Raw genomic sequence first — 23,839 nt, 5'->3', positions numbered from 1 at the left:
TAGTCCTCAGAGCAGACTTTAGGGGACAGAAACAGCAACCAATTGTTACCAGTATTTATCCTAGCTAGTGCTAGCCAAGTGGGAAGGCCTCATTCTGTAAGAGTACTTGGTGATGCTAAATGGCATTTTTGCTTCCTCCTTTCATCCAATTCAGTCACCATAATTCAGAAAAACCTGCTCAGCTCTTTTTCTTTCTCAGCATTTGTTATTTTTGATGCCATCCCTATAAGAAACTGTGCAGTGTTAGATAGATTGGCTGCAGTACCCATCTTTTTTCGCTAGATGGCAGCAGCGCTCCATCCAACTAAGGGCCATCGCTCCATCCCAACTAACGGCAACGCATGCGCAGATTCGGCTTGACGCCTAGGGGCGGGGTTTCCGGATACGCACGTATATTACAAAACACGGCTGCGTTTGTCCCGGGACTGCAGCGGTGCTATAATTCCATACTCCTGTGCCCAGTGCGCGCTGGCAACGTCCTCGATGGACGGCAGCAGCGCCGCCTTACCGGGAGGCAGCAGCGGGCACCGCAGCACCACCCCGCAGGCAGCGCGGGATCGCGATGCCGTTATATACGGCCGGCAGCGCCGAGGGGGAGGCGCCACCGCGCATGCGCGGCGCCAAGGCGGCAATACCGATTTTTGGCCGCCAGGTGGCAGCAGCAGCACGTTACCAACCGGGCGCCTGTAGTACCCAATTTTGGTCGCAAGGTGGCAGCAGCGCCCCACCAACCTTGTGCTGAGCACCGGGCACGGTGAGCACCGGGCACGGTGAGCACCGGGCACGGTGAGCACCGGGCACGGTGAGCACCGGGCACGGTGAGCACCGGGCACGGTGAGCACCGGGCACGGTGAGCACCGGGCACGGTGAGCACCGGGCACGGTGAGCACCGGGCACGGTGAGCACCGGGCACGGTGAGCACCGGGCACGGTGAGCACCGGGCACGGTGAGCACCGGGCACGGTGAGCACCGGGCACGGTGAGCACCGGGCACGGTGAGCACCGGGCACGGTGAGCACCGGGCACCGGGCGGGATCTCGGCCCAATTCACGCCGCCCGACCACGGGAGCTCTCGCTGCGGCTGCGGGGTTCACTTTGCTCTGCCCTTTGCCCACTCGCAGCCCGGGCATTAGTACTTACGGCCTCCGTACCAAAAAGCACCCACGTGGCTCAAGCCCTTCAAGGGGCTCTTGCTCTGGTGCCCCTGCTGCCAGGGGACACCCCTAAGGTGGTGATGGTGGCCCAGAGGCTTCCCACCTGCCATACCCCCTCACACCTCCCCCCAGACCCCAAAATACCCCCTCGAGGACCCCCAAGTCCCCACCCCATCACTCACGACGTCTCCGGGGTTTATCTGCACCGCGCTGAATCCCCCCAGGCCCCTGGCTGCCGCCCTGGCTTCCAAAGGGATTTTCCCTGGATTTTCCCAAAGCGTGACAGCCTGGGGGGCCCACACACAGAGCTGGGAGGAGGGAGGGGGCCGAAGCAACGGGTAGCACCACGGGGCAGGGGGTGAGGTGGAGTGTGTAGGCCCTGCCTTCCGCCTTTGTTCTGCCTAAGCCCCGCCCCACCACCTTAGCCACGCCCATTTCCCCAAACCCCCCGTCCCCCTTGGTCCCTGTCCCAGCACCTTGGCCCTGCCAACACTCGTCCCACCCACCTCAGCCCCGCCCCTCCCACCTTAGCCCCGCCCTGGGAGTCTGTAGCCAAAATCGCTTTAATTTGCCTCATTACAGCGGCCCCGCCCGCCGGGGGGGGGCTGGGGGCAGTGTTAATGCTTGTGTATAGGGATGGGTGGGGTCGAGGGGGTCCAATCCTCCCCCCCTCAATGCTGGGGTCCCCCCTCAGTGCCCGGGGCCCCTGGGTGGTGGAGGGGCCCTGGGGTCCACCCCTCCCGGGGCCAGGGTCACCTCCCTCCCCGCACCTGGCCCCGCCCCTCCCGGAGGCGGAGCCGAGGGGTCTCGAGGGGTGGGGTTCCTCCCTCCACTAGCGTCCATGATTGGTCCATCTGGGCCGCCTGCCCTAGTCCCTCATTGGCCGGCGGACCCAGCGATACAATTGGACGGTGGAAGCGCGGCGGCACAAGGTGATTGGCTGAAGAGTCCCGGGGAGGCGACGCCATTGGGTAGAGGCAGGCAGGGTCCTGACGGGCCTCAGCCAATGGCAGGCTGAGGGCGGGGCCACCGGCACATGCCATTGGCTGCCCAGCACCACCTTCATGCTTCACCCCTGCGCAGGGCCCCACCCCTTGCACCCCATTGGCTGGCTCAGCAAAATCCATCTTCTGATTGGCTGCAGGCGGGATCCGGGCCCCGGACCCCGGGGAGGCTCGTCCTGGGGAGCGGGGGGGGAGGATCAGGGAGGAACTCACCTCCACCCGCTCCTGGGGAATCCCCCAGGGCCGCCCCCCAAATTTCACTGCCTTTCCCCCCAAAAAACTGTCCGACCCACAGGGACACCCCAACTTTCAGCGCCCTTCCCCCCCCAAAAATCCCCCCCCCCCCGGGACGCCCAACCCTCAGTGGCCTCGCACCCCCCAAAATTCCCACACCCCACACCCCCCGAACCCCAGGGACCACCCCCTAAGTTTGGGAACCCCCCTCGACATAACCCTCTCCCAGACACCCCTCAAAACCCCCGATACCCCCCCCCCAAAAAACCCTGGGACCCACAGCCTCCTGAAGCCCCCCCCCCCCCCTCACCATTGGATGCTGGGGTGGGAGCATCAGGCAGGGGGAGGGGGCTGCAGCGGGGCTGGGGGGGGCGGGAGGCCTTTCCCCGCAGGATGTCGATGACCTGGGGGGAAGGATGGAGTCAGCGGCGGGGGGGGGGGAAATCCCCCTGCCCCAGGCACCCCAAAACCCACCCGCGCCACCCTGCCCCCCCACCCCCCCCAGGCAACCCCAGGTCCTTCCCCCATACTCCCAGCTGTGTCCCCCCAAGCCCCCCCATTCCCCACCCCTCCACTGCACCCCAAACCCTGGAGCTCATGCCCCTGCATGCCAAAGCCCCCCACACCCCACAACCCATTGCAATTCAGCGCCCCCCCCCGCCCCAGCCCCCTTTGCCCCCCCAGCTTCTGCCAGCCCCCTCGCTCCCCCACTCCTCAACCCCCCAGCCCCCCCCAAGCCCCTAGCACACCCCAGCGTGCCCCTGCCAGCCCCCCCCCCCATTCCCTATCCCCCCAGCCCCCTACCCCCCACGCACACACACCTGCCGGCTGCTGGCCACAGCCAGGGGGGTCTCGTTGTGGTAGTTCTTGATGCCGCAGTCGGCGCCACTGCGCAGCAGCAGCCGCAGGACCCCCAGCAGCCCCCGGCCCGCAGCCGCATGCAGCGCCGTGCACCCCGCGTATGACTGCGCGTTCACGCTGGCGCCCCGCTGGGGGGGGGCGCGTCAGCACCCACCCCCATCACCCTGACCCCCCGCCAGACCCCCAGCCCATGGATACCCCCCTCCAGACAGCCCCCAGCCTCCTCACAGCCCCCAGTCCCCCCAGACACCCGCCATAGCCCCCAAATCACGCCCAGCCCCCCCAAGCCCCCCAAACACCCCCTGAACACCCCCCCAAGACAACCCCAGCCACTCCAAACGCACCCGAAGTGCCCCCCAAGACTCCCTCAGCCCCACAAACACCCCCCAGCCCACCCAAAGCACCCCAAACGCTCCTCAAGACGCCCCCAGCCCCCCTAAGATCCCCCCTAGCCCACACACCCCCCACAGACCCCCTCCCAGCCCCCACCCTGCCCCCCACCTGGATGAGCAGCTCTGCCATCTCCAGGCTGTTGCTCTCCACCGCATGAAGCAGCGGCGAGCGACCACTCTTGATGTCCTGGGGGGGTGGGGGGTCACAGAGGTCAGGGGGACGCCAAAGCCCCCCAGAAGCCCCCAGCCCAGGACTGCCCCAGCCCCCCAGAACCCCCTGAGACCCCACCCCATGGAAAACTCCCCCAGTCCCAGGGCCCCCTGAGCCCCCTCACCCCATGGACACCCCCCCAGTCCCAGGACCCCCTGAGCCCCCATCTCATGGTCTCCCCACCCCAGCCCCAGGACCCCCTAAGCTCCCACCCCATGGACCCCCCAGGACCCCTGACCCTCACCCCTTGGACACCCCTCACCCCAGTCCCACGACCTCCTTACCCACGCCCCCCATGGACCCCCCCCAGCCCCAGGACCCCCTGAGACCCGACCCCCCCCGCCCCCCACCACGGCGTCGATGTCAGCCCCATGCTCCAGCAGCAGCAGGACGTTCTCACGGGCACCGGAGCTGACGGCCACGTGCAGGGGGGTCAGGCCTTGGGGGGGGGGGTGGGGGGGGCAGGGGAGGGTCAGGGGGAGGCACCCCACAGGTTCCCCCCAGCCCCCCCGTAACGCACCAATTTGGGGCAGCACAGCCCGTTTGGGTGGCCCCGCTGCCCCCCCCCTCCCGTGACCCACACTGACCCTCCCCTCTGTGTCCCCTGCTGCCCCCCCGTGACCCCCGCTGCCCCCTCTGTGCCCCCCACTGCTGCCCAGCGCCCCCCCCATTCCCCCCCCAGTCAATCCTGTACCCCCCGTAGCCCCTCCCCCCGCCCCCCAGTCAATCCTGTACCCCCCGTAGCCCCTCCCCCCGCCTCCCAGTCCCTCGTGTACCCCCGTAGCCCCTCCCTCCGGCCCTTCCCCCGTCGCCCCTCAAGACCCTCCCAGTCCCTCCTGTACCCCCCAGCCCCTCCATTCCCTCCCGTAGCCCCCCCCCCAGTCCCTCCCGTACCCCCCCATATCCCCGACCCCCCCCTCACCCTCATAGTCGCGCGCCTGCAGGTCGGGCCCCCCCCGCAGCAGCTCGCGCAGGCACCGCGGCGCGCGCCGCTCGCAGGCCAAGTGCGGGGCGGTTCGGCCCAGCCGGTCCCGCGCGCCGGGGCACGCGCCGTGCGCCACCAGCAGCCGCACCAGCGCCGCCTGCCGCGTGATCACCGCCACGTGCAGCGGCGTCTGGGGGAGGGGACGGGGGTCAGAGGGGTCGGGGCGGAGGGGGGGGGCGATGGGTGCGAGGGCGTGCACAAGGTGTGCGTGAGCAATGCACGAGGCGTGCAGGGGGGATGTGCAAAGAGTGCACAAGGCAGGCTGGGGTGTGCGGGAGGGGTACACAAGGATGTGCACGAGGAGAGCGCAAGCAATGCGCAAGGAGAGCACAAGCAATGCGCAAGGGGTGTGCAAAGAGTGCACAAGGCAGGCTGGGGTGTGCGGGAGGGGTACACAAGGATGTGCACGAGGAGAGCGCAAGCAATGCACGAGGAGAGCACAAGCAATGCGCGAGGGGTGTGCAAAGAGTGCACAAGGCAGGCTGGGGTGTGCGGGAGGGGTACACAAGGATGTGCACGAGGAGAGCGCAAGCAATGCACGAGGAGAGCACAAGCAATGCGCGAGGGGTGTGCAAAGAGTGCACAAGGCAGGCTGGGGTGTGCGGGAGGGGTACACAAGGATGTGCACGAGGAGAGCGCAAGCAATGCACGAGGAGAGCACAAGCAATGCACGAGGAGAGCAAAAGCAATGCGCAAGGAGTGTGCAAAGAGTGCACAAGGCAGGCTGGGGTGTGCGGGAGGGGTACACAAGGATGTGCATGAGGAGAGCGCAAGCAATGCACGAGGGCTGCACAAGGGGTGCACGAGGCGGGCTGAAGTGTACACGAGGGGTGCTGGGAAGGTGCCAGGGGGAGCCCGATGGGTGCAGGAGTGTGCAAGGCCATGCATGAGGGAAGCATGAGGCATGCACAAGGGACGTGCAAAGCGCGCACGAGGCAGGCTGGGGCGAGCATGAGGGTGCACAGGGGGTGCAGGGAAGGATGCACGAGGCGTGCCGGATGGGTGTGAGGGCGTGCAAGGGCACGTGCAAGAGATGTACAAGGCGTGCGCAAGGCATACACGAGGCAGGCTGGGGTGTGCAAGCTTCATGGGTCATGTGCAAGGGGCGAGCACGGGGGGGGGGGGGGGGCTGTGTGTCCCCATGCCCCCCGTGTCCCCCCACATCCCTCAGCCCCCCACAAAACCCCTACCACACCCCAGAGTGCCCCAGCCCCCCCGCCCCCCATTCCCTGCCCCTCCAGTCCCCCAGTCCCCAGCCACCCTCAGGCCCCCCCTCAGCCCCCTTGCTCTCCCCACCCCCTAGCCCCCCATCCTCCTCAGCCCCCCCAGCCCCCCAAGTTCCCAACCCCCCCCCGGCCCCCCACCTGCCGCAGCCGGTTGAACACGTCCAGGTGACACCCCCCCTGCAGGAACAGCCCCACCAGGCGCCGCGCAGCCCCCACGGCCCCCTGAGCCACCGCGATGTGCAGCGCCCTGGGGGGGGGTCAGCGGGGTCAGGGGGGATGGGGTGGGCACAGTGGAGGCAGGGGGGGTGCAAGGGGGGGCAGGGGTGCCACGGGGGGGGGGCACTGGCGGGGACACTGGGGGGTCAGGGGGGCGATATAAGGGACATGGGGGGTCCCCGGAGGGGCACTGGGGGGGGGCACGGGGGGCCGTGAGTCACGAGGGGCTGCGGCTGGGGACGATAAAGGCACCGGGGGGGAGGGGGAGGAGGAAGCCGCCCCACCCCCCGCGCTTCCAGTAAAGGGGCGTGGTCGTGTCGGTGACGTCACTTGGTGGAGGGGCGGGGGCACCCACCGGGGCCGGGGATTCCCCGGGCCGGGGGGGGGGGGACCTGAGGGAGGTCTCCGGGGGGGGCCAGTAAGAGGCTTATTATGGGCTTCCCCCATAATAGGCTGGGGTTGGGGGCGTCCCGGGGGGGGTCAGGATTCCTGGGGGGGGGAGGTCCCTATTAAGAAGATTATTATGGCCTCCCCGTTGCGGGGCTCCCAGGGGAGGTTCCATGGGGGGGGTCCTACGGAGAGGGGGTCCTACAGGGGGATTGCCACGGGGGGTGGTCCTTGGAGGGGTCCCCAAAGAGGGGGGTTTCTACAGGATGATTCCCACGGAGGGGGGGGAGGGGGTCTCAGGAGGGGGTCCCACGGAGGGGGGGTTCCCGGGGGGGGTCCCGCGACTCACGTGTCACCGTCCTCGTCCTGCCCGGTGGCGGCCGCGATGTCGGCGGCTATTTGGGTCTGGGGGGGTCCCAGCACGGCCAGGGGGGGCGCGGGGGGGAGGGCCAGGATCCCCGGAGGGGGGCACCAGGCCGGCTCCGGCCCCCCCTTGCAGCGGCAGCGGCAGCTCCCCCCGCAGCCCTGCGAGCGTGGGGGTACCAATAGGGGTGGGGGAGTCAGCCGGGGGGGGGTCACCCCCGGGGGGGGAGGGGGGGGGGCTTGTCTCACCTGCGAAGAAGGCAGCGGGTGGGGGTGGGAAGCCGAGGGGGAAGGCCGGGGGGGGGGGCTGGGGGGGGGGGGCGCTGGGGGGCACCCCCGCGGTGCTTTCCCCGAGGGGGGGGGGTCCGTCCCCCCCCAGCGCCCCCCGCATCGCCGAGCGCCGCTTCCGCAGCGGCAGCGAAGCCTCGGAGGGGGGCGGGGGGGGCGGGGAGGGGGGGGGCCAGGGGGGGCCCCCCGGCGGGTCCGCAGGTCCACGGGCAGCTCCTCCGCCATGGCGGGGGGGGGGGGGTCTGTGCCCCCCCCGTGCCGGGGGTCCCGTCCCGGCCGCCCGCGTCCCGCCGCGGAAGCGACCCGGGGACTTCCCCGCCGGCGGCCCCTCCCCCACGGGGAGGGGGGGGGAGGGGGACACACACACGGGGCCGCCCCTCCCCCCACACCCCAGCCCCGCCCCCGCCGTGGGGACCCCAGGGAGGGGCGGGGGTTCCCCCGCGCGCGGCCACGCCCCCCCGGGGAGGCTGCAGGGGGGGGGATGGGGTAAGCGCGCGTGTGGGGGCGGGGGGGGGGGGTGTCCAGGCGGTATCACGGCGGGGCACGCGCACACACAGCCCCCCCCATCCCCCCATTCCCCCCCGGGACCCCCCCCCAGCCGCGCACGCGGCCCTGGCTGCGCACACGCGTGTGCACACACGGGCCGGGCCCTGCCCCTCCCCCCCTCCCCCTGCCATCGGCCTTCCCCGGCCCCCCAGGGACTGGGTTCCCCCCCCCCGCCCCCCCTCGGGTGGGTGCTATGCCCCCCCCCCCCGAGAATGGGGTGTCCCTCCCGCGCCCCCCCCCCTCGGGTGAACGGGGACCCTCCCGGCCCCCCCCCCTCCCCGTGCACAGGGGGTGCCATCTGCCACTTGGGGGGGGCTGGGGGCAGGCGAGGGGTCAGGGTCGGGGTCAGGGTCAGGGGGAGCTGGGGTCGGGGTCAGGGTCAGAGGTGGGGACAGGGTCAAGGTCAGGGTCAGGGGCCAGGAATTAGCGGCCGGGACATGGGGGGACAGGGCCGGGGGGTGGGGGGCAGCTCCAGGGGGGGCCGGGGGTCCCAGCCGGTGCAGGGGGGGCACGAGGGGGGTACCGGGGGATGAGGGGGGGGGAGCAGCATGGGGACAGACAGGGAGGCGGGGGGGGGGGGGGCCCAGCCCCACCTCCACCCCCAGGTGTTTCCCGTCAGCCCCGCCCCCACGGGGGGGCCCCAAGGTGCGGCTGGTCCCCCCTCTCCCTTCCTCCCCCCCCTCAAAATGGCTCCGCTGTTGCTGCTGGTGCTGCTGCTGCTGCTGGAGGGGGGGCTCCCCTCCGCCCCCCTGCCCTTGCCACACTCGCCCCGGCAGGGGGGGGGGCGGCCCAGCTGCCATCGGCCTTCCCCGGCGCTGCCACCGCCCCCCCCCCCAGGTTGGGGGGGGGGGCGCCCCGGACCCCCTTCCGCGGGGCTGCAGGAGAGACGGTGAGGGGGGGGGAGGGGCGGGGGGCTGGGGGATCCCTCTACCCCCCCCTCGGCTCCTCTCACCTCCACCCCCCCAGGGCTGGGGGGGGAATGGGGGGTTTAGGAGGAGTCCGTGTGCCCCCCCTGACCCCTGTGCCCCCCCAGGCAGCCCCCACTTGCCCCGGAGCCGCCGCCGGGGCCACCGCCCCCACCACTCCCGCCCGCGCCCCCCCACCCGGGGGCTCCTGCTGCCGCTCTAGGGCCGGCCAGGGCCCCCCGGACCCCACAGACCCTCTTCCGCCAAGACCACCCCGGAGACCACTGGAACTCCCCCGGCCCCCTGTGACCACCCCCGACCTCCCCTGAACCTTTGTGACCCCCTCATGACCCCCCCTTTACCCCTGTGACCCCCCATGACACCCCATATCCCCCCTCTGTGACCCCTTTATGACCCCGCACCCCCCTGTGACCCCTCTCTGAACCTTTGTGACCTCCCGTGCCCCCATGAACCCCTGTGACCCCTTATGTCCTCCCCCCCCTCCCGACTCCCCCGTGACCCCTCACCCCCCCTGCTGCCCTTTGACCCCTTTATGACCCCGTGACCCCACTCCCCGACCCCAGTGGTTGCCCTTGACCCTGCAGCCGCCCCCTCAGGGGGTCAGGGGTCAAGAGTCAGGGGTCGCGCTTCGCTACAATAAAGGCCTCAGAAAAATGCTAGTTCCGCTGCGCCGGGTCAGGGGTCGCAGCGGGGTCAGGGGTCGCAGCGCGGTCAGGGGTCGCGGGGGGGGGGGGTCGCGCGCAGGCGCGGCGGGGGGCGGGGCCGGTCTCCAGGGCGACGCGCGTGGGGCTGGCGCTGATTGGTGGCGGCGCGTCACGTGGGCGGAAGCGGCGGGGCGGGGCGGGCGGCGGAGTGCAGGTGGGAGCTGGCGTAGGGGGGGGGGGAGGCTCGCGCGCGCGACCCCCACGGCGCCCCATAGAGCCTCACAGCGGCCCATAGACCCCCCCACCCGGGTTGCCCCACAGCGACCCGCATAGAACCCCCCCCCGGCTGCCCCATAGGGGCCCACAGACCCCCACATAACGCCCCATAGCCCCACCGGGGCTGCCCCGTGGACCCTCCCCCCATGGCACCCCATAGCGCCCCATAGCGCCCTATGGCTGCCCCGACACATCTCTGCACCCCGTGGCAGGTCCTGGTGCCCCACAGGCCCCCCCGCCCCTCTGCCCCCTGCCCCGCTCCCCTATCCCAGCTTCCCCCCCCCCCAGTGCCCCCTGCCCCACTGTCCCGGCCCCTCCCCCCGCCCCGCCGCCTTGCTCAACACGGCCCCAGATGCCCCCTGGGACCCCCCTGAGGAGCCGCTGGGGGGGGAGGGGCGGCGCCCCCCAGTCCCTCCCTTCTGCCCCACTTGGCACATCCAGCACCTTTGCCCTTCCGGCGCCCCCCGCCTCCCTCATCGCGCTCCCCCCCGCCCCCGCATCAGCCCCATAGCTGACCCTCGCCCCCTGTAACACGCCCTGCCCCACCCCCCCTGCCCTGCTCCCTCAGCCCCTTAACTGACCCTGCCCCCCCAAATCCCCCTGCCCCCCCACCCCTCCTGGCCCCCCCTGCCCCACCACCTCACCTCCATAAGTGACCCTTGCCCTCCATAACTGTCACTAAGCCCCACCCGGCTGCATCAGCCCCCTATAACTGACCCTCCTTCCCTCATAACCTCTCCTAGCCCCCCACCCCAGCTCTCACCCCACTGTAACCCTCCCTGACCCCCCCATCACCCCTCCTACCCCCCTCATAACCCCCCCGACCCACCACAACCCCTGCTACCCCCCCCATAACCCCCTCTTACCCCCAACCCCTCCTACCCTCCCCACCCCCAGCCCCTCCCCCCTCGGGGGTGGGTGGGTCCCCCCAGCTCCATAACCCCCCTGACCCCCCCATATAACCCCCCCTGAGCCCCCCAAACCCTCTCTACCCCCACCCCTCCCCAGCCCCTCCCTCCTGGGGGTGGGAGGTGGGTGGTAGCCGAGTGGGTGGGTGGGAGGTGGGTGACAGTTGAGGGGGTGGGGTCACCGGGGGGGTGGGGTTCCCCAGTTCCATAAACCCCCCTGACACCCCCCCCGTGCCCTCCCCCAGCAGCATGGACTCGCGGCCGCTGTTCCAGGCGCTGGCAGCGCTGGCGGGACAACGCCACCTTCTTCCAGCAGCGTGGGGGCGCGGGCGGGCGGCGCTTGGCCGACGCCTTCACGGCTCTGCGAGACCATGCGGCGCGGCTGGAGCCGGCGCTGCGGCATGTGGCACGGCTCTGCCACCTCTTTGACCTGGACGAGGCGACGCCAGGCAACGGCTACCGCAGCCTGGTGCAAACGGCCCGCTGCTGCCTGGCGCATGCCCTGCACAAGAGCCGCTGCGTGGCTGCACAGCGCCGCAGCCTCTTCTTCCGCGCCGCGCGCCGCGCACAACGCAGCGGAGCTGGAGGCGTATGGCGCGGCACTGGCACAGCTTCGCGCCCTGCTCGGCCTGGCCCAGCGCCTGCTGGCGCGCAACCGGCCCGGCTGCCTCTTCCCGCCCGAGGGCGACGGGCTGGCGCAGCTGGTGCTGCGCGAATACAGCACCATGCACAATGCCTGCTTCTACGGCCGCTGCCTCGGCTTCCAGGTGGGGCTGGGGGGCGCGTTGCATGGGGGCGTGTCGCACGGGGGTCCCAGGGTTTGCAAGGGACAAGGTCATGGGGGTGCATTGCATGAGGACGTTTTGCACGGGGACGTTGCACAGGGACATGGGGTTTGCAGGGGACGAGGTCACAGGGATGTGTTGCACAAGGATGTGTTGCACAGGGATGTTGCACAGGGACGTGGGGTTTGTGGGGGACGAGGTCATGGGGACACGTTGCACAGGGATGTGTTGCACAGGGACACGTTGCACGGGGATGTGTTGCACAGGGACACGTTGCATGGGCACGTGGGGGTTGCAGGAGACGAGGCCATAGGGCTGTGTTGCACAACGACACGTTGCATGGGGATGCGTTGCATGGGGTATGGGGTTTGCAGGGGACGAGGTCATGGGGATGCATTGCACAAGGACACGTTGCACAGGAACACATTGCACGGGGCGGGGGGGGTTGCAGGGAGTGTGTTGCACGAGGACGAGCTTGTGAGTGACGTGAGGACAAGGTCACTTGGGGTCTGCAGGGCACGGGGGCATGGGGACGTGTTGCACAGGGACGAGCTCCTGCAGAGCTGCGTGTTTGCAGGGGACGGGGCAGCATTGGGTGACCCTGGCTGAGCCCCGTGTGCCCCCTCATGCCCCCGCAGTTCGCCCCCTCCATCCGCCCCCTCCTGCAGACCATCGCCATTGGCCTCGTCTCCTATGGGGGAGAGCTACCGGCGCAACGAGACAGGGCTGGGTGAGTGGTGGGGGTCCTGGGGCTGGGGAGGGAGGGGGGAGGGGGGGGAGGTCCCGGTGCCCCACCCTCACCCCCTCGTTCCCCCAGGGGGGGCGGCTGGGTCGCTGTTCACCAGTGGGAAGTTCGCACTGGACCCCGAGCTGCGGGGGGCCGAGTTTGAGCGGGTGACGCAGAACCTGGATGTGCAGTTCTGGAAGCGCTTCTGGAACCTGACCGAGAGCGAGCTGCTGGCGGTCAGCAGGGGGGGGGGAGGCCAGACCCCCCCCGACCCCCCCCAGAGACACACCCCCAACCCCCCCCGACCCCACCCCAGCACCCGTGGGGGTCCCACCCCCCCAGATACCCCTACACACCCCCCACCCTGACCCTCAGGGGTGGTCCCACCCCCCCGACCCCCCACATCCCCCCCCAGATCTCCCACGGCCCCCAGGGGGATCCCACTGCCCCAGATCCCCCCCACACACCCTTCCCCCAGCCCCCAGGGGAGTCCCAGACCCTGCCGAAACCCCCATGGGTGGTCACAGACACACATACCCTCAACCCCTTGGTGGGGTCCCAGCCCCCCACCCAATCCGCTCGGTGTGTCCCAGCCCCCTGACCACCCCCCTTGCCCCCCCAGTCGGTGGCCAGCATGGCGGCGGCGCAGGTGGGGGTGTGCCGGGCGCTGACTGTGCCCCCTGAGCCGCTGGAGCTGCCGCTGGAGGCGGACCCCAAGGTCACGGTCACCATCGCCCCCCCGGTGGCACACACGGGGCCCGGGCCCGTGCACATGAGACTGCTGTCGTACCAGCTGCGTGAGGGGCAGGTGCGGGCGGCACGGGGAGGGGGTGGCCGGGGGTGGGGGCACTGGGTGAGGGGGGGCCAGGCTGGCTGGGGCGGGGGTACTGGGGGTCTGTGGGGCAGTTTTGGGGGGGGCACTGGGTGTCCATGGGGCAGGGTTGAGGGAGGAGACCGGGGGTCCCTGCTGTGGAGAGGATCTGTGGGGCAGGGTCTGTCTGGAGGGCACTGGGGGTCCATGGGGTGGGGTCTGTTTTGGGAGAGGGGTACTGGGGGTCTGGAGTCTATTTTGGGGGAGGGGTACTGGGGGTCTGTGGGCCAGTTTTGGGGCAGGGCACTGGGGGTCCCTGAGTGCATGTGTGTGCACACGTTGCGGGGGGGAGGTCTCACAACCCATTCACCCCCCCAGGACAGTCCAGCTCTCACCGCCCCTGACCCGCGCCGAGGGGTCACTGGGACCCTTACGCTGGTGGCGGGGGCCCCCCCTGCCCCCCTCCCCCGCCCTGCTGGTGCATTTCCATGGGGGGGGGTTTGTGGCACAGACCTCGCGCTCGCACGAGCCTTACCTGCGGGGGGTGGGCGCGCGATCTGGGGGTCCCCATCCTCTCGGTGGACTACGCCCTGGCCCCCGAAGCCCCCTTCCCCCGGGCGCTGGAGGAATGCTTCTATGCCTACTGCTGGGCCCTGCGCCACTGTCACCTGCTGGGTGAGGGGGGCGCCTGAAGGGGGGGGGGCAGACCTTGGGGGGCGCACCCCGTGTGTGTGTGGGGTCTTGGTGGGGTGACCTCTCTCGGGATGACACCCCCCCTGGAGCTGCCCCACTGTGGGGGTCATCCCCCTCCCCGGGTGACCTGAGTCAGGGTGACACCCCCCCCCCCACCCCCCCGGAGCTGACCCACTGTGGGGGTCATCCCCCCCCCGGGGTGACCCGAGTCAGGGTGACACCCACCCCCACCCCCCCCCGGAGCTGACCCACTGTGGGTGTCGCCCCCCGGGGTGACCCGAGTCAGGGTGACACAACCCCCGGAGCTGATCCCCTCCCACTGGGTGCCCCCCCCGCCCCGTGGTTGTGTCCCCCCGTGCAGGAGCTCACCCTCCCCCCCCCCCCCCCCCCCCGGTTCCCCCCCCAGGCTCGACGGCGCAGCGCGTGTGCCTGGCGGGGGACAGCGCGGGGGGAAACCTGTGCCTGGCGGTGGCGCTGCGGGCGGGGGCGGTGGGCGTGCGCCCCCCCCAGGGGCTGGTGGTGGCCTACCCGGTGACACTGGTGCAGGCCGCCCCCTCCCCATCGCGCCTGCTGTCGCTGCTGGACCCGCTGCTGCCGCTCAGTGTCCTCTGTGCCTGCCTGGGTGCCTACGCAGGTGGGGGGGGGGGGATGTAGATGGGGGGCGGGGGGCATGGGGGCGCATTGGGGAGATGGGGGGGCCGGGGGCAGATGGAGGGCTATTGGAGGATGGGGGGACGGGGGGCATGGGGGAGATGGGGGGGGTGGGGGGGGTGCGGGGAGATGGGGGACGTTGGGGCTGGGGGGGGCCGGGCGAGCTGGGGGACAAACACGGGGGAGGGGGGAGGGGCGGGGGGCACCGCTGGGGTACCGACCTCCCGCCCCGGGCGGTTTGGCGACCCTCTGCCTCCCGCCAGGGACGGAGGAGGAGGAGGAGGAGGAGAAGGAGGAGGAGGGGGAAGGGAAGACCGCCCCTCCCCCCCCGGAGCCCCTGAGCCCCCTGCGGCTGCTGCGGGACCTGCGGCAGGGGGCGGCCGCCTGGCTAGGGGGGCTCCTGCAGGGCCCCCCCCCCCGGCCCGGTACGGGGGGAGTGGGCACGGGGGCGGGGCACGGGGCGGTGTTGGGGGATGAGGGGAATATGGGGGGGCGGGGGGGGGGGGTGTTGGGGCCACGCGGGGGCGGGGTACGGGGGGGGGGAGGGTGAAGCGTTGGGGACATGGGGGAGGCCGGGGACGGAGGGTGGTATTGGGGGCGGGGGGGGGCGTTGGCGACATGGGGGTGGTGGGGAGTGGTGGGGACGTGGGGGAGGCCAGTGGGGGGACATGGGGGATGGTGGGGACATGGGGGGTCTGGGGGTGTTTGGGGGGGGATGGTGTGGTCTCTCACCCCCCCTGCAGAGCCGGCGCTGACGGCAGAGGGCGCAAGGGAGGAGCAGCCCCCGGACAACCCCCCCCCGGAGGGCAGGGACCCCCCCGAGGCGGGGGAGGGGGCGCAGGAGGACCCGGACACGTTCCAGCCGTTGCGCAGCCGTGGCCCCCCCGCCCGCTTCCTGCAGCGCCCCTCCCCCCTGGCGCGCAACCCCCTGGTGTCCCCCCTGCTGGCCCCCGACCCCTTGCTGTGCACCCTGCCCCCCCTGCACCTCGTGGTGAGACCCGCCGGACCCCCGCCCCCTCCTCGGGGACCCTCCCCCCCCCCTCGAGGCCCCCATCCTCACCCGAGGACCCCCTGGGACCCTCACCCCTTCAGGACCCCCCCCGGGACCCCCAGACCCCCCTCGGGGAAACCCTGGGCGCGCAAACACACCCCTGGGGTACCCCCACACCCCGGGATTCCCCACCCCTGTGCTCCCCCCCCCCAACTCCTTGTGCCCCCCCGATCCCCGTGCCCTCCACCTCCCCCCCGCCTCGTGCTACCCCCCTGAACCTTTGTGCCCCCCCTGCCCCCCTCTTGTGACCCCACTGACCCCTGTGCCCCTACGACCCCTTGTGCCCCTATTCCCCGTGCTCCCCCGACCCATTGTGCCCCCACTGACACCCCCCCTCCGTGCCCCTCGACCCCCCCTGACCCCTACCCCTGTGCCCCCCCCCCAGGCCTGCGCGCTGGACCCGATGCTGGACGACTCGGTGGCGCTGGCACGGCGGCTGCGGGGGCTGGGGCGGCCAGTGACACTGCGGGTGGTCCCCGACCTCCCCCACGGCTTCCTCAGCCTGGGACCCCTCAGCGCCGAGACGCGACGCGCCACCGCGCTCTGCACGCGCCTCATCCGCAGCGTGCTGGCCCCCCCCGAGCCCCCCCGCCGGGGGGTCGCTGCTGGTGGGGGCACGCCGGGACAGCCTGGCCCCCCTGGACCCCTCCCGCCGGGGGTCCGTGATGTTGGGGTTACGTAAGGACAGCCTGACCCCCTTGGAGACCACTCGCCGGGGGTCCATGATGTTGGGGTCACGTAAGGACAGCCTGACCCCCTTGGAGACCTCTCGCCGGGGCTCAGTGATGTTGGGGTCCCGCCGCGACAGCCTGATCCCCTCAGAGACCCCTCGCCGGGACAGCCTGACCCCCCTGGACTCCTCCCGCCGGGGGTCAGTGATGTTGGGGTTCCGCCGGGACAAGCCTGGCCACCTCAGAGACCCCCAGGCGAGGGTCGGTGCTGGTGGGGTCACCTAAGGACAGCCTGGCCCCCTCTGAGACCCCCCAGCAGCAGTCAGTGCTGGTGGGGTCACCTAAGGACAGCCTGGCCCCCCAGGATCCCCCCAGCAGGGGTCGGTGATGCTGGGGTCACCTAAGGACAGCCTGGCCCCCCAGGATCCCCCCCAGCAGGGGTCGGTGATGCTGGGGTCACCTAAGGACAGCCTGGATCCACAGGACCCCCCCCCACCAGGGGTCTATGCTGGTGGGGTCACATGAGGACAGCCCGGTCGCCCCTGAGACCCCCCGTCGGGGGTCGATGGTGTCAGGGTCACACGAGGACACCTCTGCAACCCATGGTGGGGGGATCGCAGCGACCCCCGGCACTGCTGAGGCCCGACCCCCCATCAGGGTCTCCCCCCAGCTAGTGCCCCCCCCCATGGCGCCCTGGCGCAGCCCCCCCCATGCTGCGGGACGCCAGCAGAGGCGGGGGGGGCTACCCTACCCGGGCAGGGGTTCAGCGGGGTCCCACCTGTCGCACGCCGCCCCAGCGGCCCTGCGGGGCGCGAGGTGGGGTCCTGACACCTACCACCCACCATGGGGGGGGGGGTCCCCATGGCGGGTGGGGGTGCCCAAACCACAGCGTGTTCCCCCTCTTGCCTCCCCCGATTTCAGGATCACACAGTGGGCAGGGAAGGGCAAACACTGTTTATTAACACGGGGGGGGGGGGGCACAAAACAGGGTGTGACGGGTACCCCCTCCCCCAACACTGGAGTGAACACCTCCCCCCCCCCCCCCCCCAATAAATACAGCGGTGGTGGGGCACACACCCCCCCCCCCAAAAAAAAAAAAAAAAGCCCAGAGTGTTTAGTGTTGTGAGGGGAGGGGGGGGGGGACACCCTTCCCCCCCCAAAAAAAAGCTGGGTAATGCTCTGCGGCTGCCCCCCCCCCCCCCCCCCCCCCAAGTCCTTGGGGATGAGGGGGTGGGAGAGGGGGCTCTGTGCATCCCCCTCACTCAAGTCTGTGGGGTGGGTATCTGTCTGTGGGCGGGAGGTGCTGCACTCCCAATTGGGGGGGGGGGCACATGTGGGCCCCCCCATTCCCCTCCTCAAATACTGGGGCACAGCAGCAGGACCGCCCCCCAGCTCAGGCAGGGGTCCCTGTGGCCCCCCCCACCCAAATTTAGGGGCGCTTCCCGCCCATCCTTTCGTGTCTGAGACCTCCCCCAAATACTGGGTGCAGCAGTAGGACACAGACCCCCACATACTGGGGTGCAGCGGTGTGACCGCCCCACAGGTCAGCCAGGGGTCCCTTCTGGCCCACCCCCAAATCGGGGGCGCTCCCCCACACACATCTCCCCACCCCCCTCCTCAGAGTGCCATGGAGGTGAGCTCCTGTGCCAGCCCCCCCTTGCGCGCAGGGGGGGCCGCCCCCCCCCCATACTCATGCAGCCCCTGCCGCAGGGTGACCAGGGCTGAGGCCAGCGCGGCGCGGTGGGGGGGTCCCCGTGCCCCCCCTGGCAGCTGCAGCAGCAGCGTGGCCACTGCTGCCACCCCGTCCTCGGTGGGCTCCAGGGTCACTGGCCCCGCGCCTGGGCGGGGAGGGGGGTGCAAGGGGGGTAAGTCCAGCTCGGCGGCGGGGGTGTGGGGGTGGGGGTGCAGGAGGGGGTCCGGGGGGGCCCCCCCCCCGCTCGAAGCAGACCGTGACCTTGGCGAAGGGGCGACTGGCCATCTTGGTCATCTCCTGCAGGTGCCGGCGCTGCTCGTGGCGGGCGTCCAGCCCCTGCTTGGCCTTCCAGAGCAGCACGCACAGCGCCAGGAAGAGGAAGAAGCAGGAGAAGAAGACGGAGAAGAAGACGAAGAGGTCGATGTGGGCCTGATCCTGGCGGAAAAACAGCAGCCCCTGAGAGGGACCCCCCCCCGGCCCCCCCACCCCTAAGAGCAAGAGGTAGAAGCGGCTGGATTTGAGGGGGTGCAGGGCGTGGGGTAAGTGAGGACCAGGCGGTCCTGGACCCCCCGGACCACCAACGCCGCCGCCGCTTCCTGCACCGTCAGGTAGGTGACGAGCCCCCTGGCACGCTCCTCCCGCAGCCCGCGTGGCGTTGGGGGCTCCCCCTGGCACCCCTGCGCCCTGGGGGGGCTGCAGGCGGACCAAGTGGCGGCCGGTGCGGGGCTCCAGGTCGATGGCGAAGGTGTCGTAGGCGGTGGAGACGAAGAGGTCGACGCCGCCGAAGGTGACGTCCAAGGTGATGCGGATGTCGACGTTGGTGAACTTGGGCTGGACCCCGAAGAGGACGGTGCGGCCGGGGGGGAGGTGGCGCAGCTGGGGCTGGTGGAAGCAGTTGCTCTGCGAGGTGGGGTCCAGGCAATACTCCTGCTCCACCGCCATCAGCCGGTAGCACTGCTGCCCCCCCACCGGGTGCCCGTGGAAGGAGTCGCGGCACTTGGCACACTGGGGGGGGGGCAGAGAGTCAGGGGGGGCGGGGGGGCGTTAGGGGCACTGGGTGGGGAGGCAGAGGGGGTGGGATGGGGGCGGGGGGGCGTTAGGGGCACTGGAGGGAGGTGGAGGGGGTGGGATGGGGCAGGGGGGCGTTAGGGGCACGGGGGCGGGAGGAGGCAGAGGGGGTGGTGGCGCTACAGTGACATAGTGACACGGTACTGCAGTGGCAGAGGGATGTTGTGACACCTTGACACAGTAGCGCAGCGCTGAAGTAACATGGTGCCACGGTGACAGGGCAAGAGGATGCCACGGCCCCATGGTGACGGGGTGTCAGGGTACCACGGTGTGACAGACTGACGGGGTATCAGGTTGATGTGGTGACAGGGTGTCGGGCTGACAGGGTGTCAGGGTGACAGGGTGTCGGGGCGACAGGGCGACGGGGCGACAGGGTGTCAAGGTGTCAAGGCGACAGGGTGTCACGGCGTCACTGACCTGCAGCTTGTAGCAGTCCCTGCGCTCGGCGCCGCCGGGGCAGGGCCCCGTCTCCGTGTTGTTCTGGCAGGGGCAGCCTGTCCCGTCCAGCTCGTTGCACGTGTCCGCGTGCCCGTTGCACTGGCACCTGCGTGTCACTGCGCTTGCACGGGGCCTCGCACGGGGACCATCCTCGCACGAGGCCCCCTCACACCAGGGCAACTGCCCTTGTACAAGGACCCTCCCTTTGCACAGGAGTCACCCCCCTTGGCATGACTCCCCTTGCACGAGGTGCCCCTCCTCGCACAAGGGGCCCCTCCCCTGGCCCCAGCCCCGCCCCCCCCCCCCCGGACCCCCCCCCACCGGGTGCAGGTGCCATCCAGCAGGAAGAAGCCGGCGCGGCAGCCCTCGCAGCGCTCCCCCACGCTGTTGTTCTGGCAGTTGACGCAGACGGCAGCCGCCTCGCTGGGACCCTCCGGCACCCACGTGGGGATCTGGGGGGGCACGGGGAGGGGGTCACATGGCATGGGGGGGGATGGGGGACACCCTGGGGACCCCCCACCCTGGCCCCCTGCCCCCGCCCATGGGGCACCCCAAGGACCCCCCCCCCCCACTGACCATGGTGGGCTCCAGCGGGAAGCGCGCGGGGTCACGGCGGGCGCGCTCCAGCTCCTCGCGGGTGACGCAGACGGTGGCGTGATGGCGGCAGAAGCTGCGGCAGGGGCGGCACAAGCCCCCCGCCCGCCGCCGAGCCCCACGAACAGCGGCCGGCAGCGCTCGCACTGCGGGCCCTGCACGGGGGTCAGAGCTGAGCCTCATGGCTACACCATGTCCTGCCCCACGGCTGCCCCATGTCCTGCCCCATGGCACTGCTCGCACTGTGGGCTCTGCCCAGGGGTCAGCGCCCAGCCCCATGGCTGCCCCACGGCCTGCCCCGGCCCCCTGCATCCCTCCCAGCTCCTCTCCTCCATCCCTGCCCCAAGCAGCCCCCCACACACTCCACCCCCAGCCCCACAGCCTCCCCGAAGCCCCCCTCTGCCCCACAGCCTGCCCCACAGCCCGCCCCCTGGCACCTGGGTGTTGTTGAGGCACTGCAGGCAGTGCTGGCGGGCGCTGGGACCGCGGCACTGGCTGTGCCCGTTGCACTCGCAGGGCACAGAGCAGTTGTGCCCCACAAAGCCGAAGTGGCAGCGGCAGCGGTTGGGCTCCACGCACGTTCCGTTCACACAGCCCTGCTCGCACACGGGCCGGCACAGCCCCGTGCTGCTGCAGGGGGGGTCGCACAGGGAGCAGGGGGGGCACACCGGGGGCGCCCCTGGCACCCGCTGCCGGGCTGGGGGGGCTCCCAGGCGTGCAAAGCCCCTGGCACACGTGCAATCCCCCCCCCCCGCCACGTGCACAGGGCCCCTCAGGTGTGCAAACCCACTCACGAGGGTGCACAGGGCTTCTTGTGTGTGCAAAGCCACTCACCACCCAGGCACAAGGCCCCTCCCGCATGAAACCCCCCACCCACACGCTCCCCTTCCTGCTCGCACAAGCACAGCCCCCCCTCCGCGCAACCCCTTCCCTCCTGCAGGGAGGCGCCGTTCGTGCAACACCCTCGTGCACCCCCAGCCGTGCACGTGCCACCACCCGTTTGCACGCACAGCGGAGCCGGAGGACACAACGGGGGGAGTCACACCCGCCAGCCCTCGCACGCCCGTCGCACGCCCTCGCACACTCACTTGTCAAGGGTGTAGCCGCTCTTGCAGGCACAGCGGTAGCCGCTGGGCAGGTCGCGACAGTCCTGTGTCGCGTTGCAGTCGTGGTGCCCGTTCAGACACTCGTTCTCAGGGGGGCAGCCCAGGAAGGCCCACACGGCCCCCGCCCCACATGCTTGTGCCAGCCCTGTGCACCGGGGCGGGGGGGGAGGGTGGGGTCTCAGCACCCCATGGACACACCACCGCGCCCCACAGACCCCCACAGCAGCCCTATAGCATGCCATAAGACCCACAGTGCTTCTACGGCACCCCATACTGCACCCCATACTGCCCTACTGCCCCTCATAGCGCCCACAGCCCCCCATAGTGCCCCACAGCACCCCACGGAATCCACCATGGTGCCCCACAGCCCCCCATAGTGCCCCACAGCACCCCATGGAATCCACCATGGTGCCCCACAGCCCCCCATAGTGCCCCACAGCACCCCACGGAATCCACCATGGTGCCCCACAGACCCCCATAGGGCCCCACAGCCCCCCATAGGCTGCCCCAGTGCCCCCCATAGTGCCCCAGGCTCCCCCCAAGCCCCCCCATCCCCCCCACCCCCACCCCTTGTACCGTGGCGGGGGCCGCGCAGCCCCCCCTCAAGGCAGCGGCCAGAGCCGTCGGGGCCACGGGCGCACCAGCCGCAGCGGGGCAGTTGGAGGCAGCGGGAGCACTGGGGGGCACCGGCGCAGGGAGGGGCGCAGCCCTCGGGGTCCCGCAGCAGCCGCCCGCAGGCCCCCGCCGCACAGCGCAGCGGCACGAAGCTGGGGCTCATGCACTGGGGGGGGGGCGGGGGGAGTGAGACACACAATGTGACCCCCACACAGCCCACCCCAGCCTGACCCACAGCCCAGGGGCACCCCACGCCCCTGTACCAAGACTCCCAGCACCCCCCCTCACAGCCCACAGCCCCCCCCTACACCCCCCAGCCCCCCCCAATATACTCCCCACGCCCTCCAACACCCACTAGCCGCCCCTCCAGCCCCCTCCCCCAATATACCCCCCAGTGCCCCCCCACAACCTCCTAGCCCCCCATACACCCCCCAGCCCTCCCCACACCCCCGCAGCCCCCCCTCCCCCAAGCCCCTCCCCCACCTGCTGCAGGCTGATGCTCCAGACACAGCGCTGCCACCCTCCATCGGCCCCCCGCGAAGCGAGGCAGGGGGTGCAGGACCCCAGTTGGTGGCAGGGGGTGGGGCAGGGCAGCGGTGGTGACGACTCCACGGGCATTGGGGACACGTTGAGCAGCGAGTGGCTGAAGCAGCCCCAGGCGTAGGTGGGCTGCACGCTCAGGATTCGCCGTGTCTCACCTGGGGGGCACGGGGCGGGGGGGACACGACCCACTGCTGCCCCATGGCACCCACACTGCCAGCCTAGGGGGGGTAGGGACGCCCCCCAGCGTGGGACGGCCCCTGACCTCAGCCCCACAACCCCCCCGATGCGCTTGAACCCCCCTGCATCCACACGCACTTGACCGCGACACCGTGACATGACCACGGGGCCACCTCCAGACCCCCCTACGCCCCACTCCCAGCCCCACGGTCCCCTTCCCAGTGCCCCCCCCTCGTACCAGTGCGCTTGAACTGCCGCGTCCACATGCACTTGCCGGCGGCTGCACATTTGGGGCAGTCGGAGGCCTCGCACGCGGCCTCGGAGCAGTTGGCGGCGGCAAAGATCTCACGCTGGTTGATGCGACAGTCGTTCTCCGCCAGGCAGCTGCCCCCCCGCCCGATGCACGCGCCCTCGGGGCAGTTGGTGCACCACTTGCACGGGGGGGGGGCCTGGGGGGGGCACGGGGTGAGGGGGGGGCCATGGGCCCCACCCCTGTCCCTGCCCCTGGTTTGGTCCCCACCCCCATCCCTGGGGGCAGTTGCTGTACCATGGGAGGGGTGGGGGGGCTGGGGGGGGGGCACAAGGTGAGGGGGGTCTCCCCTGTCCCAGTCCTTGTCCCTGGGAGCAGTTGGTGCATCACATGAGAGGCATCCCAGGGGGGGTCCCTTGGGTGGGTGGCCCTGGGGTGGGGTCCCTGGGGGGGTCCCTGGGGTGGGTGGCCATGGGGAGGGGTCCCTGGGTGGGTACAGGGGGAAGTCCCTGGGGGGGGTGTCCCTGGGGGGGTCCCTGGGGGGGGGTGGCCATGGGGAGGTGTCCCTGGGGGGGGTGGCCATGGGGAGGTGTCCCTGGGGGGGTGCAGGGGGAGGTCCCTGGGGAGGGGGGTCCCTGGGGAGGGGTGTCTCACCGCGTGCCCCAGCTGCAGCGCGCGGGGGTGCCGTGCCAGGCACTCGCTGCAGCTCCGCAGTCGTCGACACTCATCGGCCGAGCGTGGGGCGGGGGCGCAGGCGGGGCCAGGGGCGCAGCCCAATCTACATTTGCATACCATTAGCATACCCCGCCCACCCACCCCCCAGAGCCCCCCCAGCCCGCCCCACAGACCCTCTCAGCCCACCATCCAGCACCCGCCACCCCCCTGCCCCATCCCACCCCAAGCCCCTCAACTCCCCCCTCACCCCCCAAACCCCCGTGCCCCCCCTTCACCCCCCGACCCCCCATACCCCCACCCATGCCCCCCCACCCCCCCCCAGTCCTTCCTCACCGCTGTGCCGCCTCGGCCCCCAGGCAGCCCCCCCGGCACCAGGCGCAGGCCCCCCCCGAGCGGTTGCAGGCGGGGGCGGCCAGCGCCAGGCAGGGCTCGGCCGGTAGCCCCAGGGCCACCACTCGCCCCAGGGCCACCCCGTTGAAGCCCCCCGAGATGAAGACGCGGCCCCTGGCCACGGCCACCGCGTGGGGCCACCGAGCGGTTCATCGGCTCGCCCACTACCGCCGCCTCTGCGGGATGGGGGAGGGTCATGGGGGGGCACGGAGGGTCCCAGCCCACAGCCCCGCGGGGGTCCCACACATGGGGGGGGTGTCCCAGGCACATGGGGGAGGTCC

The 23,839-nt window shown here is 71.3% G+C and overlaps 3 protein-coding genes across 3 annotated transcripts; 1 reads left to right on the top strand and 2 right to left on the bottom strand.

Annotated features, from left to right (window-relative positions):
• Positions 1–1,698: 1,698 nt before the first annotated feature.
• BCL3 (BCL3 transcription coactivator) lies at positions 1,699–7,652 on the bottom strand. Its single transcript, XM_055706106.1, has 9 exons — positions 7,282–7,652; positions 7,019–7,194; positions 6,205–6,313; positions 4,778–4,970; positions 4,206–4,294; positions 3,754–3,831; positions 3,213–3,380; positions 2,702–2,795; positions 1,699–2,333 (listed from the first exon to the last, which is right to left on the bottom strand). The coding sequence occupies exons 1-9, from the start codon at positions 7,543–7,545 to the stop codon at positions 1,906–1,908; spliced, it is 1,599 nt and encodes a 532-aa protein (XP_055562081.1). The 5' UTR covers positions 7,546–7,652; the 3' UTR covers positions 1,699–1,905.
• Positions 7,653–10,869: 3,217 nt separating this feature from the next.
• Positions 10,870–17,037, top strand: LIPE (lipase E, hormone sensitive type). The gene is given in 14 exon segments (XM_055705997.1): positions 10,870–10,910; positions 10,912–11,176; positions 11,178–11,387; positions 12,044–12,100; positions 12,102–12,135; positions 12,223–12,368; positions 12,755–12,940; positions 13,322–13,342; positions 13,344–13,484; positions 13,486–13,618; positions 14,043–14,270; positions 14,551–14,712; positions 15,031–15,278; positions 15,724–17,037. Coding segments are annotated over 14 exon segments (2,169 nt in total). The 3' UTR covers positions 16,021–17,037.
• Positions 17,038–17,118: 81 nt separating this feature from the next.
• Positions 17,119–23,756, bottom strand: MEGF8 (multiple EGF like domains 8). The gene is given in 16 exon segments (XM_055704867.1): positions 17,119–17,846; positions 17,848–18,244; positions 18,247–18,362; positions 18,364–18,707; positions 19,188–19,314; positions 19,530–19,660; positions 19,785–19,904; positions 19,907–19,957; positions 20,240–20,432; positions 20,891–21,053; positions 21,485–21,689; positions 22,007–22,221; positions 22,482–22,692; positions 23,148–23,271; positions 23,502–23,692; positions 23,694–23,756. Coding segments are annotated over 16 exon segments (2,871 nt in total). The 3' UTR covers positions 17,119–17,626.
• Between the last annotated feature and the right edge of the window lie 83 nt (positions 23,757–23,839).

This window comes from Falco cherrug, chromosome 3, assembly GCF_023634085.1.
Source record: "Falco cherrug isolate bFalChe1 chromosome 3, bFalChe1.pri, whole genome shotgun sequence".
Lineage (NCBI taxonomy): Eukaryota > Metazoa > Chordata > Aves > Falconiformes > Falconidae > Falco > Falco cherrug.
This window is presented reverse-complemented; position numbering and strand designations above follow the sequence as displayed.

Excerpts from the sequence above, each read along its gene's own strand:
- BCL3 (XM_055706106.1), bottom strand. The coding sequence starts at position 7,545 with ATGGCGGAGGAGCTGCCCGTGGACCTGCGGACCCGCCGGGGGGCCCCC. Across the intron at positions 7,195-7,281 it reads ACCCGCTGCCTTCTTCGCAG|GGCTGCGGGGGGAGCTGCCG; the intron begins GTGAGACAAGCC and ends CCACGCTCGCAG. Across the intron at positions 4,971-6,204 it reads TGTTCAACCGGCTGCGGCAG|ACGCCGCTGCACGTGGCGGT; the intron begins GTGGGGGGCCGG and ends CCCCTCCCCCAG.